Here is a 17405-nt window from a genome sequence, read left to right as displayed (position 1 = left end):
CTATTAATCTGCCTCTTTACAGCCATACTTATGACCACCGAACAGAAAATTGAACAGGAAAATCAATATTGTAAACTTTTAAAGATGGTAATTTAAAAAAGTTAAAATATATGATTACAAAAGTAATTAAAAGAGGTAATTATTTTTTGTCCCCATGAATTATAGTGTCTAGGCATTTTCTTTCCATAAAATACCAACTATGACACCTGACCCTATCAAACTATCATCTTATAACGAAAAACCCATTTCGTCAGTCAAAAGGGTTAAAATTAACGATCAACAGTTATGTGTCATTTAATTTAATTTAATTTAATTTTTTTTTTTTCCATTTTTGCTCTCATTTTAAATTATTTTTATGTGTTGGATTAGGGTTTAGGAGGGTATAAATGTCATTTTATTAGTCTGAAGTGAAGGTAAAAGTGAAAAAAAAAAATTTAAAATAACATATGATTGTTAACATTTAATTTTAATTTCTTTGACTGACGGAAGTGATCTTGTTATCATAAAATGGTAATCAATGAAGTCAAGTATCATAATTATTTGTTCATAAGAAAAAAAAATGTAAAAGCACTGTAGTTTATGGGACAAAAGCAAAAGTTTTCAATTTTTTTTATTATGATTTAAAGCCGTATCTCACGTCCCTGCTGGACGTCGCTATCTGGTATGTTAGTTCAGTTAACCGTCAGTATCCAAAAAGGCCCCCAACCCACTTAACGTCCAACACGTGTCGAAGGCTTTAGCTTCCTGCAAGTGCAAACGTAGACCTGAACCCACCAAATCATTACCCAGTCCACGAAAGCACCCTAGCCAAGTGCCTTTCTATTTTTATTTCCACTTTACCCTTGACAATCTCAAAAAGATATACGTATCTCACTTTGACCTTTTTTGATGCTCCACCAAATTATATGCTTCCACGTGTACAATCTCACCGTACCTGACGCCATCCGATTGCCTCTCCACTAGCCCGAAGCAACTCGCCAAAGAATTCGTGTCCTGGTTGATATTTACAAAGCTAAACTTATTTAATAATATTTTTTAATTATAATTAAGGGATAAGAAAAGAAATTGTGCTTTGCGTTGTCTCTCCGTCGCTGCTTTGCCACCATCTGTTCACCTTACTCTTTCTCTGTGCTTTGCATTTAAATCTCAAGCGACAAGGACATATAAGCCATTATATTTTATTATTATATTATGTTATTTTAGTTGATTGCATTATATTATATTATTTTATATTGGTTTATTTGGGCGGTGGATCAGTGATCTGAGGAGAACTCGAGGAGATTGGAAATGGGTTTTTCTTGTTTTCTGGAATTTTTCTGAGTAGACGAGAGAGGGCGAGAAAATTGTGTTCTGGGGTTGTTTGGTTCGTGAGAAAGTTTTTGTTTGGCTTTTTGGAAGGAGATTTGAGATGGGTTTCTTCAGTACCATATTTGGTTTTTGTGGATTTGGATTTGGAATTTCTATTGGTCTTGTTGCTGGGTATTTCCTCTTCATATATTTCCAACCCAGCGATGTCCAGGTCTCTCTCTCTTTTTCTCTCTATATATGTATATACACGTACACGGTACACACACATTTTGTATATATATACTGCTTTGTGTTGTCTTATGTGTATATATTGATTTGGAATTGGAGTTATAGCTTTTGTAATGCTCTGTTTGGTTGGCGAGAGGAAAAGATAAGATAAGAAAAAGTTGTTCTAACACGTGAACCAAACATGCTGTAAATTGAGTTGGTTATTTGTCAATGCAGGTAATTCAATTTGGTCAGCTTGTTTTTTGGTTAGTTAGACAATGCTTAGAAATGAGAGAAAAAGAAGGATATAATATTGTCAGGATTTTGTAGGGTAAAACTTTTGAGCATAGTATCATTGACCTCCTGCAGTAGATATGTCTTTTAAAAGTTTATTTATGTCTTTGTTGAATTTGAATTCTCTTGTTCCCCTTTTGTGGATGGTATGGCACTGTTTTCTACATGAAGTGCAGTCTGTGACTTTGTAGACTAGTTGTATTCTTAATAAACACTAACACACACCTCGTGAGAGTCCTACCGCTGCTGCTCTATTGTTAACATTGTCTCCTTATAACCTTTCTTGCACATTGGCACTGGAAACAATTCATTGACCAGGATGATGCCTTAGGCTTTTAGGGTTGACTCTAATGGTTAAAGCAATGATCTGGGGGCTCTGACTTAACCTTGTCTTGCAATTTTTTAGTCAATATGTAGCACTTCTGGCAATATTTGGCTTCGCCAACTGCCAAGATGCTTCTCTAATATATGAATAACAATTCATTTAGAAGAAAGAAAAGAAGAAATGTGGGTATTTTGGATATAACCATGCCCAAACTTTTGAATCTACCTCACCATAACATATGAGGTAAATTTTAATTGGTTTAATTTGTTTCCTGTTGGCTTGGTCAGGATCCAGTAATTCGTCCCCTGGTTGAGCAAGACTCAGAAACTTTGCAGCGGATGCTTCCGGAGATACCCCTTTGGGTGAAAAATCCAGACTATGATCGAGTATGTAAATAGGATTTGTAAATTCGTCACTATGCTACCATATTTTATCTGTCTTGATTGCATGTTGTTTTGACAATTGCATTTTATTCTTATGTTTTTGTTTGTGTAGGTTGACTGGCTGAACAAGTTTATTGGATATATGTGGCCGTATCTCGACAAGGTCTGACCATTCTTGAATTTTATTTATTTAATGTTTTTTGGTACCTTATTGCTTCTATATGCCTGTTCGTGTTGAGTATTTGAGGTGCTTTCTTTTTTCCCCTTGCATAGGCAATTTGCCAGACTGCAAAGAATATAGCAAAGCCAATAATTGCTGAGCAAATTCCAAAATATAAGATCGAGGCCGTTGAGTTTGAAGCACTTACATTAGGGTCCCTGCCACCAACTTTTCAAGGTTTGTAGATATGAAATACTTGTTTTATAGTTTTTCTATTTTATAGAAACTTACATGTGAGATCTCTCTAGCTTTTGTGATGGAAAAAAAAAAAACCATTGTTAGTCTTTTTTTTTCCTAATTAACCATTGTTAGTTAAAGCTTGATTGGACATCTGCAGCTTTTAGAAAGGATATTAAAGATGCCTTCATCTATACTCGCATCTTTCATGTTGGGATGCCATTTTGTCGTTAAATGCTTTTGTAACTTGTTAAAAATATCAGATCTTATGGGAGAAATTTTCTGGATTCATCTCTATTGCTCTTTCAGATGATTAGCATCAAGTTGTCATGGCCAAGATCTGGAAAGTTTAATATATGTGACATTTACTGCTCAGTTATATCTTTGGTTTGTCAGTTTGCGAAACTATTGCAGATAGTTAAAGGAATGTTCTTTGAACTCTTTTCTTTTTCCTGGTTGTTGGCAGTATATGTCATGTTTATTAGGATTTTACAAACACATAGTTGATGCATAATATAATCAGAATCTGGTTTTGAGATCTTTTTTATGCCTCGAGAAGCTAGTCTTACTTTGTGCTTCTGATGTAACTGCACTGCACCAACAGCTTATAGGAACAGAGAGGGTTTGTATGAGTGACTTGTAATGCTGGTTGGTTTGTCAAATGCCCTCAGCATTGCTGTCTATTGATAATATTAACTGTATAGTTTATGCAACCAAAATTTTGAATTAGCTTTCCACTGTCTACCTGCATTCTAGATACATTTAGGGAGTTCTTTTTTTACTACGACATCCTTCATGCTTATTGTTATATCAGGAGCACCTTTCAATTACCATTTTCCCCTGTGATTGAATATATTTCACTTCATTACTCATAGATAAAGTGGAAAATTCTTTTTATCAGTTTTTATATTATTGGTAGATTTGTTGTATTTTTTATGCACACAGCTTTTCCCTTTTTGCTGCAACTTTTGTTATTTCAGGCATGAAAGTCTATGTCACTGATGAGAAGGAGTTGATTATGGAACCATCCATAAAATGGGCTGGAAATCCTAATGTCACTATTGCTGTTAAAGCATTTGGCTTGAAAGCAACTGTCCAGGTGATTCATTTGTTTTATGAGGAAGGGTACTTATGACATCCTCCCCCACCCCCCACCCCCCCCTCCCACACACACACACACACAAGCTGCTTCTTAATACTGTTTAGTTGGGATGATTTCAGGTGATAGATTTGCAAATCTTTGCTGCACCACGTATTACTCTGAAGCCCTTGGTTCCAAGCTTTCCTTGTTTTGCCAATATCTCTGTGTCTCTCATGGACAAGGTTTGTGATCAAGGGTATATTTATTTATCATTCATCTTATATTGCTTAGGTCCATGTCACATGGGTACTTAAATATGTTTGAAGTATATACTTGTTAGATTGGGTGTAGGGAGGTGTTCTCGAGTCTGTATCTAACTGGCATGTCCAACAAGAGGAAGAGTTGAAATTGATCTTCTGGTTGAAGTTCCTTGGATAATTTTTTTATTTTTTTAATCCATTCCTGTTGACTGATTTGAAACGCTAATTTGACACCAGGATCTTGAGGTACTGTGGAAAGCTTTGAGAATTTAGTCGTGTCTTATTGTCCTAGCATTTGGACATCTTTAGGTGTTTGATGGGTCTGAAAAGTATAACCATAACCCCATCTTATACAGGCACCGGAGTTCATTGAACATAGATTTTCAATAGTGTTGGTTGGTCTGAAGACTTTACTAAATCACCGCTGCCATTTCTTCTTAAAAAATTAGGTCCTCCTCAAGTTCCATCACCAATATGCTTATTTGGGAACTAAAATCCTATCATCGTTGGAGGTATATAAGCCACCTTTTGAATATGCAGTTATACTTTCAAAATTTTGTGCCACATTTGGAGGTTTGCAGTAATTCCAAACATTAAGCCAATGAGCTTTAGCTTGTCTGCTTTATTTCTGCATAATTTGCCAGTGTTGGTACCCTATAGTTGGCAGCTATGGCAATGTAACTTCAGCTAACGATTCCATTTTATGACAATTTTGAAACACTAAAATATAAATTACTCTTACCCACCACAAATTTTAAATTATCTATTCAGTATGTTCAGAAAAATTCTGACATTGAATTTCCACTAATTATCCAGGATGGTCTTTCATTTGGAATCATCTTGGTCCAACTCGTTTGATATTTGGTTCTTAAACTGACATGGGATAATTCACTATAGAATGTATCCTTTTAATGTGGAATTCTCCTCTCTTGATTATATATTATATATACATAATTTATTTATTTATTTTTTTTTTCATTTTGCAGCCACATGTTGACTTTGGACTGAAGCTTCTTGGGGCTGATCTTATGTCAATACCTGGCCTCTATCGGTTTGTCCAGGTACACCACCTTATGTTATATGTTTCATTTACTCCTTCCCATGACCTCTTCTTATCCTTTCTGCTATCCTAGAGGTTGGGATAAAAGGTTTTGTTGAATTTTTCTAGTTCCATTCACTTAAGAAGGGGTATGTCCCTGAATTGCATCGAGAAGTTGTTTTATGTGGTAAATGGATGTTTGGGCATTGTGTTTGCCTAACAAATATTTGCTCATTGATCCCAGATATTATTATCAATTCTATTATTAAGTTCCATGGTTTTAACTGTTTCTTGAAGCGGTTTTTTTGCAGGAGCTTATAAGGGATCAGGTTGCGAAAATGTATCTTTGGCCCCAAACCCTGGAAGTGCCTATTTTGGATCCAGCAAAGTATGTTCTTGCATGGTTTTCTACATTTATATATCATTGGGTAGTCAATTCTATGATTTGGCTAACAAAGCTAATTGGAATTTGTAGAGCTTTCAAGAGGCCAGTTGGACTTCTCAACGTCAAGGTTGTGAGGGCCATGAAACTAAAGAAAAAAGATATTCTAGGTGCATCAGACCCTTATGTGAAACTAAAGCTCACGGAGGATAAGCTTCCTGCAAAGAAGACCTCTGTGAAGCACAAAAACCTAAACCCTGAATGGAATGAGGAGTTCACCGTTGTCGTTAAAGATCCAGAAACACAGGCTTTAGAGTTTCGTGTTTATGATTGGGAGCAGGTATTTTATTCCAAATATCTGGTCATAATTTTTTTTCCCCGTTTTATGTCCAGTGTCTGAAGCTTCTCCACCAACCCCCCCCCTTCTCCTTTTCTTAGGTTGGCAAACATGAGAAGATGGGTATGAATGTAGTCCCTTTGAAGGAACTCCCCCCTAACGAGCCAAAAGTTATGACTTTGGACCTCCTTAAAAATATGGATTTGAATGATGTTCAAAATGAGAAGTCACGGGGGCAGCTTGTAGTTGAATTAACATACAACCCTTTCAAAGAGGAAGACATACCAAAAGCTTTTGAAGAAACAAATACACTACAGAAGGCTCCGGATGGAACGCCTGCCAGTGGAGGTCTGCTTGTAGTTATAGTTCACGAAGCTCAAGATGTTGAAGGGAAGCACCACACTAATCCATTCGTACGGATTCTTTTCAGAGGGGAGGAGAGAAAGACTAAGGTATGAAGATAGCATTACCAGTTGCCAAAATTTTATATCCTTCAAAATAGGCCATACCTTTGAGATGGGTTGTTTCAAGGTGTCATTAGGTAATGATATAGGTTGCTTCATGGTCTATGGATAACAAATCTTTTATTTTTTTTATTTTTTGTCCCTTTTCCTTGTACAGCATATTAAGAAGAACAGAGATCCAAGATGGGAAGAGGAGTTCTCGTTTATGCTGGATGAGCCTCCCGTTAATGACAAATTGCATGTGGAGGTTCTCAGCAGCTCATCAAGAATAGGCCTGCTGCATCCAAAGGTACAATAATTTACTTGTTGACTGTAGTTATCATGGTTGGTTGATGAAATTTCCTAGTAAATGCCATTTTTTATTTATTATTTATTTTACAGTGGCTTTAAAGTAGTTATCATAGTATCATTTTTCGACTTGATTGAAACCGGGCTTTTTCCTTTTTTGTTAATTTTTGAATTAGGAATCTCTGGGGTATGTTACTATCAATCTTTCAGATGTTATTTCCAACAAAAGAATCAATGAGAAGTACCATCTTATAGATTCCAAGAATGGACGTATCCAGGTTGAGTTACAATGGAGGACTTCATGAGCATGCTTTTTTATTTTTTTTATTTTTTTATTTGTTTTGTTTTGGTTTTCACTTTTCTAGTTTGCCGAGTTTGAATAGCACATGACAGGGAAGACTTTTTTTTTTTTTTTTTTTGTCATCTTTATACTATGTCAATTTGTTTGTTTTTCATGTACATGATTGTAATAATAACTACAATTTCGATTCATAGTTTCATTGAGACATTGCTTTGCTTTTGTTTAAACATTATCATAACCCAACGTGTCAAATGCTTGTAATTTTCTTGGAGTGACGTTCTTTTGAGTAATGTAAGGTTATTGTTTGGGTTTTTCTATTGGGCCATGAAGATAGGACAATTTTTTTTTTTTTCCCTCCAAAATCCAGTCTATAAAACTTTCGTGTTTCTTGAACACTTGAAAAGTACATAGTTTTTTTTCAAAAAAATTTTAATTTTTAAATTACGTGTTTCTCGCATGCTAATTAAAAAATTATGTGTTTTTCACACGTGAAAAGATACTACCATTATGTTTTCTTTTCCGAAAACAATGAAAATCTTGCAAGCACGCGGCATAGCCACAAATTAGATGTGAATATACAAATAAATCTTAGGCATTGATGCGGGTTCTCACTCATAAACATCATGTCGGTAAGTTGGTTCCGCAACCTCAAAACTTGTAAATCACAATATTTTTTTGTCCTTGTAAAAATTTGAACCAAGATCTCCTCATCGAAGGAAAAAGATCGGGTGCAATTAGATGCTCGTGTATTGCATGTAATATAAGCAGTTTCACATGTACGACAGGTGCAAAGTTCACTAACTCTAGGCAACTTGAAGGATGAGGTACACTTGCCTGAGACAAGTGGATCCTTGTACCTCTTTTTTTTTTGGGTGGGACTGCCTGAATTGCATTTAATACGGGTATACATTTAATACGGGAGACTAATTAGGACAAATCGGTCTCATACCTGTCCTTTCTTTGAAATTGCCCGTACTGCATCGAGGGCGGATTGTAGGATTGTTCATTATTACATGCTATACATATAGATTACCTTGGCCAAGTGAATCATTCACTTATCATTTCTTTGAAACCGCCTACCCAAAGAGCTGGAGAATTACAAACTCCATGTGAGAGAGGGCTACTTTCCCAAGCAAGAAGCCCACTATCCAAGCAAGTTGCTTCGGAATAAAGGGCCTCTTGTTCGAACCAAAAATTCTTGCCCGAACAGAAGAGAATCCCTTTGGGCCCCTTCACTTTTCCTACCCAATTACAAGAAGCAAGGAGAATTGGTTGGGATCCCGGTCTCATAAGTCGGGTAGAGATTTCTAACAATTTTTTACCCAAATTACTAACAATTTGAGCAGCATATTTAATTTTGGATTGCCCCGCCACCTACTCTAACACGTGGGTTAGCAATTAGCAATAAGAAGATAAAGTTATTGAGTTCCTTATATGGGATTAGGATCCCTAGAAATAGCTAGAGAATTGCTGGAGGGTTTTTTTGTTAATCTGGACCGTTAGATTTCTAAATCTTGCCATGTGTCCCATTTCAAAAAATATAATAAAATATTATATATATTTTAAAAAATAAATATAAAATAAAATAATAAAAAATTAATTTAATAATATGGAGTGACTGGCCACCCCAGCCCAGCCATGGGGGTGGCCGAACCACCCCCTAGGGCCAAACACAAAAAAATTCTTTTTGGGTTTGGCCATAGGGAGTGGTCGTTGGGGGTGACATCGGCCACCCCCATGGCTGGCATGGGGTGGCCCACCACCCTCTATGGGAGAAAATGGGTTGGCATTAAATGAATTTTTTAATTTTTAATTATTTTATTTTTTAAAATATATATAATATTTTATTATATTTTTTATATGAGACCCATGGCGAAATTTAAACCGTTGGATGAAATCCAATGGTCCAGATTTAAAAAAAAAAAAACACTGGGATCCTGATGAATTGGGGCAAAGGAAATGGTAGGTTGACTTTTGCAATGTGGTAGCTTTTGTGGTATGGACACGTAGGGGTTTCAATCTTGATAAGACGAGAACCAGCGCGCGCGAGTATTACCTTTAAGCAGGCATGGTCTTCTTCGGTTGGCTCAAAAAGCTCAGCGCCTCGAGGCTCGTTCCTAATCCAAATCCAAACTAATCACAATCTATTTCTTCGTTTCTCTCCAAAACCAAAACCAAAGCCTCACTCTCTCTCTCTCTCTCTCTCTGAGCCTCAGGAGTGTGCGAGTCGGCGAGTCGTTCGTGAGGAGCTTTTCGATGGCGTTACCGGTTGTTGACACAGAGTACCTGAAGGAGGTCGACAAGGCTCGTCGCGATCTCCGTGCCCTCATCGCCTCTAGAAACTGCGCTCCCATCATGCTCCGCTTAGCGTACTCTCTCTCTCTCTCTGTTTGTTTCTCTAGAAATTGCGAGAAATGAAAACGAAGGAAAAATTGAGTCTATAAGCCTTAGTAGCTTAGTTAATAGTAATATATTTGGTTTTACTTTGGTCTATCGTACTGTTTTCTCAGCAACCAAGCACGAGTGGTTCACTGATTGTATCAACAGTTCATGTGTTCATGAATTTTTTTTTTTTTTTTTTTGTATGGCAATAGATGAGTAGAAAGGCAGAAAAGAATTACGATTATTTGGTATAGTAGAATCAAACAACTTATATATATATAAAATTTATTTTCCGTTGATTTCATATGGTTTTAATTCTTGTCATTATTTGTATTAATTGTTTTCTTTAATTTGGATGATGCAAATGCTTGTGATTTTCTGCAAAAAATTGTATTTCGTGAGATTCTTTTTCATTTGTCATATTTTGTAAGCAGATGTGTTTATTTCAATTGGTTTCTAATGGTCTCTGCCTTTCTGGTAGTTATTTGAATTATTTTGTCTTTGATTTGGATGATGCAAATGCTTGTAATTTTCTGCTAATAATTGTATTTTGTGAGTTTTTTTTTTTTTTTTTTTAAAAAAAATTTATATGCGTTTTTCTTCTTCTTTGATTTGTAGGTGGCACGATGCGGGGACATATGATGTGAATACGAAAACAGGTGGACCTAATGGGTCAATTAGGAGCGAGGAAGAGTATAGTCATGGTTCTAACAGTGGCTTGAAGAAAGCCATTGATTGGTGTGGTAAGGTTTTTCAGCTTCACTTAAAATACTGCATGTTGTTCCAAGATCCATGTGTTTGATAGACTGATAGAGAGCCTCATGTTGCTTGTTGAAAATCTCATGTGACATTACTCATTGAGGCATTTCTCTCTTGAGCCTGATATAATTTGAGAGACTTGGTTGGATGTTGGGTGCCCTTTGCTTTTTTAATAACCATGCCATTAAGGCTTTATCTACTTTATAGGGGTGTCTTAATCATAAGAAGTTGGTGTTTCCCCATCATTTAGTGGTAGTTCTCATTGACAAGCGCAGGTTGGGATAAAAGTTTTGAGTTTTGAGCTTGAGCTTTTTAATTATGTTTCTATTTTGTTGGGGTCCTTAGGACAAGCACGTTAAAAGAAAGTTAGCTGAACAAACTGGAATGGCAATGGTTGCATTTAATACAATGGGGAAAATGGTTACAGGAATTGCAGGATTTATATAATTTCCAAAACTTTGATAAATTGGATGGAGCATTGTAATTATTGTAGGGAAACTATGAATGGTTGCACACGTTTAACATAGACTTGAAATTTGTTATGACTTTGGTCATTTTTATGTGTCAGCTTATGAAAAAACATTATAAAATAATCCTTTCCACGGTTAAATTTTTATAGATGGTTGTCTATTAAATTGATTTGAAATTGGGTTGTTCTTTACATTTTATTTGACTGGTCTTGTCTCTCTGATGTCAGAGGAAGTGAAGTCTAAACGTCCAAAGATCACATATGCAGACCTATACCAGGTGATTGTCGCGTTGAAAAAGTCAAAGTGCCTCTAATCTATGATTTTTCGTTGATCCATTTGGAAATCAGGAGCAAGAAATATGTTGGTATGATAAATCATAACGAATTGGAGGTGACTCATAATCAATTACTTGTGTTTTCAGCTTGCCGGTGTTGTTGCAGTTGAGGTCACTGGAGGCCCAACCGTTGACTTTGTTCCTGGCAGAAAGGTATGGCGTTGTGGCATATTTTTAGAATATAGCTTATGACCACATCATTCATTTTTGTTTATTATTTATCCTTCTTCTTAGGATTCAATCGTTTCTCCCAAGGAAGGGCGACTTCCAGATGCTAAACAAGGTGTGCCCAATACTTTAAATAGTATTTTTAATGTCTCTAATCACAAAGCTTTTTATATAAGAAAAAAAAAATGCACGATGAATTTCTTTTTCCTTTATAGGTATTCTTGAGTGACTTATAAATTGTAAACATTTTTCATGTGAAGGTCTAGGAGTAGACCAGATGATCATATATTGCTCTTACTAATTTTATCTGCTGTATTTAAACATTCTATTGTATTGTGTGTGGTTGAAAATAAACTTCTGGTGGCTGAGCTAGCTGAATAGTGTAGAAAATCAGGGGGAATTTCTTTAGGCATAGTGGTTAAATACTAGGCTAGGATAGCAAAGATGGAGCTTTCTTGGCCATGATTTAACTACAGCTACAGATTACTCTCTTAGGTGAAATATCCACATCCTTAAAGAAGAGGCTTAATCATACATGTCAGAACAAATGTTTGTACTTAGTTGTAATGAATATACTTCTAGCTTTATGATACTTTTTTTTTGCTGTCCTAGTTCAGGTTTTAGGTTCATCTCTTCTGCGTGAAGATACAGAGACCTGTTATAGTATACGTAGGGATCCAATGATTTGTTTTTGGCTAAGCACAATAATAGGAGATATGTGCTACAATTCCCTGAAATGCAAATCAATTTTCACTCTCATATGTATCTATGCAAATCTCTCTCTTTGTGCGGAGGTTAGTATGCAGCTGTTTGTACTACATAGACAATTGAGATCTGTTAAACTTGTTTATAATTATAATCTTGCAGCAGGTAGAACTTTTCAATATCAAAGATGCTATGTGGAAGTAGAATGCAAAAGTTCAGAAGGGATATTTCATATTTTCACTCTTTTAAGTCATAAAATGGTCTTAAACTGCCATGACTCTCCCTCCCTTGCTGCTTTTCCCTCCCTGGTTTGATAAGTTATTTTGTTATGGCTGAGCCTTATGAGAAGTGTTTCTTTTGTGGTGCTTGTGTCTGTATGATTTGGCGAGGTCACATTTTCAATATCGAAGATGCTATGTGGAAGTAGAATGCAAAAGTTCAGAAGGGATATTTCATATTTTCACTCTTTTAAGTCATAAAACTGCCATGACTCTCCCTCCCTTGCTCCTTTTCCCTCCCTGGTTTGATAAATTATTTTGTTAGGGCTGAGCCTTATGAGAAGTGTTTCTTGTGTGGTGCTTGTGTCTGTATGATTTGGCGAGGTCACATAAAACACCATATGGTGTTGACTTTTCTGTGAATTTTGGTGGTAGGTGCTCCACATCTCAAGGACATCTTTTATCGAATGGGTCTGTCTGATAAGGATATTGTTGCACTGTCAGGGGGCCACACACTGGTAATTTTTTCTTAATGTTTTCATCTGTATATGATTTTCTTCGTTAATAGAAGCACATGTCTACACCATTTCTTGTACTCTTTTGTTACAGGGAAGGGCACATCCAGACAGATCAGGTTTTGATGGTCCTTGGACTATGGAACCTCTGAAGTTTGATAATTCATACTTTGTGTAAGAGCTTGCAAATTGTTATGTCTTTACTTTCTTACAGGTACTTTTGAGAGCCTTTGATTTTCAGTCACCCATTCATAGTTACTCTTGATACCAGGGAACTTTTGAAAGGGGAATCAGAGGGCCTTTTGCAACTTCCAACAGACAAGGCTTTATTGGATGATCCTGAGTTCCGTCATTATGTTGAGCTGTATGCAAAGGTAACATGGGCGTATTCCGCGAAATGACTAATATACAATTGTAACCCAGGTTATACTCCATGATTCAGAAATATACATAACCTATAGACAGGTGGTCACCTTTATCATGGTTCTATCTCGCTGCTTAAAAATGTAATGGAAACTTATCAAATATATATATATAATGGAATTTATCATTGCCTGTTCTTCCCAACATAATCCTATATTAGTGTTCGTTATAATACTTGGCTGACCGCTTTTATCTGGTAATCAAATATGGCTGACCCTAGTAGTAGAGAAGGCAAACTCTGACCAATTCTGACCTGCCAACTAATTTGGATTAAGTAGAGGCAGATTGAGTTAAAAAAAATTAAAATTGTCTCTTCTCTTAATCCCTTCTAACAGACCTTTTACCAACTGGTAGGGTTTGGAGCAAGATCTGATATGGCAGACATGATACTGAGCCCATTCTAATTACTTTTTTCTCGACAAGAAAATATTTAGAGGTATCTTTGAGTGTCTCTCATTTTGTGAGATCCAGAGGTTGATTTGGGGTTGTTTTTCAAATAACCAATTTGTTCTGTGTTTAAACTCGACCCTGATCTAATCTTAGATCCCAAATGGGTCAAACCTGGCTGATTGCGAGCTCCCATGCTGTAATCAGTAGCTCATCAGGAAATTAAGCTGAGACATCGTATGGGTAATTTCTGTTTGTGATGGTTCTTGGATGGGGCTTTTTCAGGCAAAGACCCAACTTCCAAGTCTGCATAATTGTATTTATGATTTTGTTTCAGTAACTTGTATGGTACTAGCTTCTGTGCTATCTTTAAATAAGCTGTCCTTGCCAATTTAAACCTTTGGGGCCCCCTTTTCAGTGGCCTTTTTAATGTTATATGGTGTTTCTCTTACCTTCTGCTCAATTTGACCTAATGCAGGATGAAGATGCATTCTTTAGAGATTATGCAGAATCACACAAAAAGCTCTCAGAGCTAGGGTTTTCTCCTAGATCCCCTGGCTCTAAGGTAATTGTAAAGGATGGTATCATACTGGCACAGAGTGCGGTTGGAGTTGCGGTTGCTGCTGCTGTGGTGATCTTGAGCTACTTCTATGAAGTTCGCCGAAAAATGAAATGAACGTGGCTCTCTCTCAAATGTCGCAAATATTATCCCTATGATTATGTGGCACTAAGTTCAGTTTTGCAGCAGAACAGCTATATTGTTCTTCTCTTTATCTGCTAATAACATCAGCCAGGGCCTTTCTAAAACCTTGGCCGCTAGATAAACTGGTAGAAAGATACAAGTGAACTTTCTCGCCAATGATTAGTGAATATCAATACATGCTGACATATGAGTCTTTATAGATGTTTAGATACCCTTCTCTTCTCTTCCTCTTGAATGGTGTCCGTCAATTCTTAAGTTAATGGTCATCTCTGTAAAGGCTTGCAAAACTGTAACATTTCTGACATGCAGGCATGTGGGGCTTGAGCACCTCTGATGGGAAGAATATAATTGAGCAAATGGAATCCACCGTCTCTCTAGTAATTATCATATCATATCAGCCATGTGGTTGTTGAACAAGCGTCTGAAAAATGGCTAATCAATGTCTTGGAGAGAGTATGGTAGAGATGTTAGTTTCAGTAATTATGTTCTGAATTAGGTGGGTTTCGTTCCCTCCAAAGATTCGTGCACTTGATGTTTTCTACCAGATCTCCAAGAAACTTCCAACAACATTTTTCTCTAAGCAATGCTCTTTTATTGACCTCCTATTAATCTCTCTCTCTCTCTCTCTCTCTCTATATATATATATATATATATATATATATATATATATATATATCACTACTTGCTGTTGTCTTGCCTCCCATCCATTTATCTTGTTTTGATATTTGATATTTCTCCAGAAAATAAAAGAAAAAAAAAAATTATAGTTTGTTTGTTTGTTTGTCCAGCCAAATGGACAGGTGAGAAAGAGTATGCCGCGGAAAGCCGGGCGGCCTATTTTGCTACATTGTGGGCGCAGAAGCTTGGACAAAAAAGAGAGGAGGATGTCTGAAAAAGGATACAATGGGCAATCATCCTATCCTGCATTGTGTGCAGGTCCACACAAATTAAAGACTTGAAAAAACCAATTTTAGGAGAGAGTAAATAATATTTGGAGTACAGAGAAAATACGAATTTTGAAGCAGTGTATGTATAATGTATCGATGATAATAATAATAATAATAATGTGGGGGAAGAGTAATGGTCCCCAAAGCACACCCCCGCATGAGGAAGGCAGCCAAAGAGGTAGGTAAAGAGTTTATGCCCCAGACGGTACGGAGAGAGTTTCCTAATCCTGGGTGTGGTACCCAAGGCACATGACATTCACGTTTTGCTCTGCTGGCTATCACCATAAATCCAGAAAAGAGAGGCAATAAGCCGATGGAGCCTGACTTCCTTAACCAATCACCAAAATTTCATATACATTTTCATTCTGTGTGTCGCTTTTTTGGTTCCTCCCCGTCTGGATTTTTTTTCTCATGTGGGTCTCTCTGTGTGTTAATATATCTTGCAGTGAAGACCCCGTTGGGAGAGTGACCCACTGTGCTAACAACTCGAGTTAAATGCCACCTAACTGATGGGGACGACGGCTGCCGTCCGATTCAAAGAGGACAGACAAGTGGGGGCATGCGATTAATTCATATGGGTGGTTAATTATTTTAACATCACCCAATAGGGTTTGGGGTTGGCTTTCTTTTTGATCTGTTTTGGTAAAAAAAAAAAAAAAAAAATGTGGATAAGATTAGATGGGTTTTTGAGAGAAATGAGAAAGAAAGGTTTTTTAAGTACTTGGTAGATTAGTTCAACATCAAAGTGAGGCCAAAGTTGAACTGGGGGTGCAAGGACAGTCAGAAAGAGGTGAAAAGGTTGGTGAAATTAATACACCCCAGATAATCACACAAGTGGACACATATTTCTCTTTGAAAACAACGTGTGCCATGATCCTCCCAAGCAATTACTATCCACTTGATTTTCATGATGGGAGAGAGAGAGAGAGAGAGAGAGAGAGAGAGAGTCCATGTGTGGTGGTGGTGGGTAACAAACAGTAGCCAAATTGTAGGGAGATAACAACAAAAAGATGAATCAACCTTACCTCCCCATCCCTAACCCTACCATTTTGTGGCCTAAACTTGCAGCACAAGGGTTGGGGGGGAAAGAAAATTATAAAAAATAAAAAAAAAAGTGGAAGGTGAACCAAAGCTAGCCCACATGCAACCACAACCACACTCATTATCTCCTTTTCCTATTCTCTCCTTTTCTTTCATCATGCATCCTCCCTTAACCCAACCTCCAACTCTTCTAGAAACCCTCTCTCTCTCTCTCTCATGCATGATAGTGTACCCAATAGAATAAAGATCCACAACTACCATTTTTATACATATTCTTAAATAGCAAAACCATTTAGTACAATCCTATCCTCTCAATGTCCACTGCAACTAATTAATTAATTATTTGCAAAATTGACTATATTTTTGTATTTCTCCATTTTAATATGAACCCAACTCAGTACTATTTGAGTCTTGAATTGTTCCTATGGTGTAATTTTGAGCGTGCTATATGCAAAGTAATTAAATTTCCATAAAATTTAATTTAAGCACAAATATCTAGTGTCCAAAGTCATCTACAACACAATCCCACCTTTAGCATAAAATACTGCTAAAAGAGAATACAAAAAGAGCGATGGAAAACCCGACAAAGTACAAATATTATAGAGCAAGATAAAACCTAATAATATCTCGTAATGAACCAAATAAATGGCCTACCTCAATAGTATCTTGGCACAAGGTCCAAGAAAGGGGCCATGGGAAACTGCGGCTATTGAGGCGGTTCTATAGATGAGTTGTTTGGAGAAACGACTACTATAACGATAAGAGAACTTGATAGCCATAACAGGAAAGATAGCTCTGATAATAATTACATTGAGTTTGGAAAAAGGGGAACACTGGTTATAGAGATCAAAGGAGAAGGTGGAGTCAAGGATTTGTTGCAGGAAACCAAAAATGACATCGGAGAGTGTAAAAAGGGCGTCATCTTAATACTTAACTGCAAAAAAGGGACAATTAATTAAAATTGAAATGAACAAGGGTTAACGTTGGAAATATTCATGCGCGATTAAGTCCTTTATCAAGTGGTGTAGTGACAAGAATGTATAGTTGATATAATATAATATTAATAGACCTAACCAAATTCATATATAGAGTTAAGGCTTTGAATCAAAATGATTTTCCAATGTATTGTTTCAATGCCTTACTTGAAGACTGTCTTTAATATTATTAATCTCCCTAAACCCTAAAATATATATATATATATATATATATATATATATATATAGAGTAGACCTTTAATTTAACAAAAGTTTAATGGTGTTAGTTCCAACAACACCATAAAATATCAGT

The 17405-nt window shown here is 36.4% G+C and overlaps 2 protein-coding genes across 2 annotated transcripts; both read left to right on the top strand.

Moving 5' to 3' along the window:
* The first annotated feature begins 1064 nt into the window (after nucleotides 1-1064).
* Nucleotides 1065-7176, top strand: LOC132181230 (synaptotagmin-1). The gene is made up of 12 exons (XM_059594354.2): nucleotides 1065-1519; nucleotides 2422-2520; nucleotides 2630-2680; nucleotides 2791-2914; nucleotides 3895-4013; nucleotides 4136-4237; nucleotides 5242-5316; nucleotides 5606-5682; nucleotides 5770-6016; nucleotides 6115-6465; nucleotides 6635-6766; nucleotides 6942-7176. The coding sequence occupies exons 1-12, from the start codon at nucleotides 1409-1411 to the stop codon at nucleotides 7068-7070; spliced, it is 1617 nt and encodes a 538-aa protein (XP_059450337.1). The 5' UTR covers nucleotides 1065-1408; the 3' UTR covers nucleotides 7071-7176.
* A 1993-nt stretch (nucleotides 7177-9169) lies between these two features.
* On the top strand, nucleotides 9170-14337 carry APX3 (ascorbate peroxidase 3). Its single transcript, XM_059602300.2, has 9 exons — nucleotides 9170-9435; nucleotides 10067-10191; nucleotides 10905-10954; nucleotides 11099-11164; nucleotides 11246-11294; nucleotides 12538-12620; nucleotides 12712-12791; nucleotides 12889-12991; nucleotides 13906-14337. The coding sequence occupies exons 1-9, from the start codon at nucleotides 9323-9325 to the stop codon at nucleotides 14101-14103; spliced, it is 867 nt and encodes a 288-aa protein (XP_059458283.1). The 5' UTR covers nucleotides 9170-9322; the 3' UTR covers nucleotides 14104-14337.
* The last annotated feature ends 3068 nt before the right edge of the window (nucleotides 14338-17405 follow it).

Source organism: Corylus avellana, chromosome 2 (genome assembly GCF_965113065.1).
Source record: "Corylus avellana chromosome 2, dhCorAvel1.hap1.2, whole genome shotgun sequence".
In the NCBI taxonomy this organism is placed as follows: domain Eukaryota; kingdom Viridiplantae; phylum Streptophyta; class Magnoliopsida; order Fagales; family Betulaceae; genus Corylus; species Corylus avellana.
This window is presented reverse-complemented; position numbering and strand designations above follow the sequence as displayed.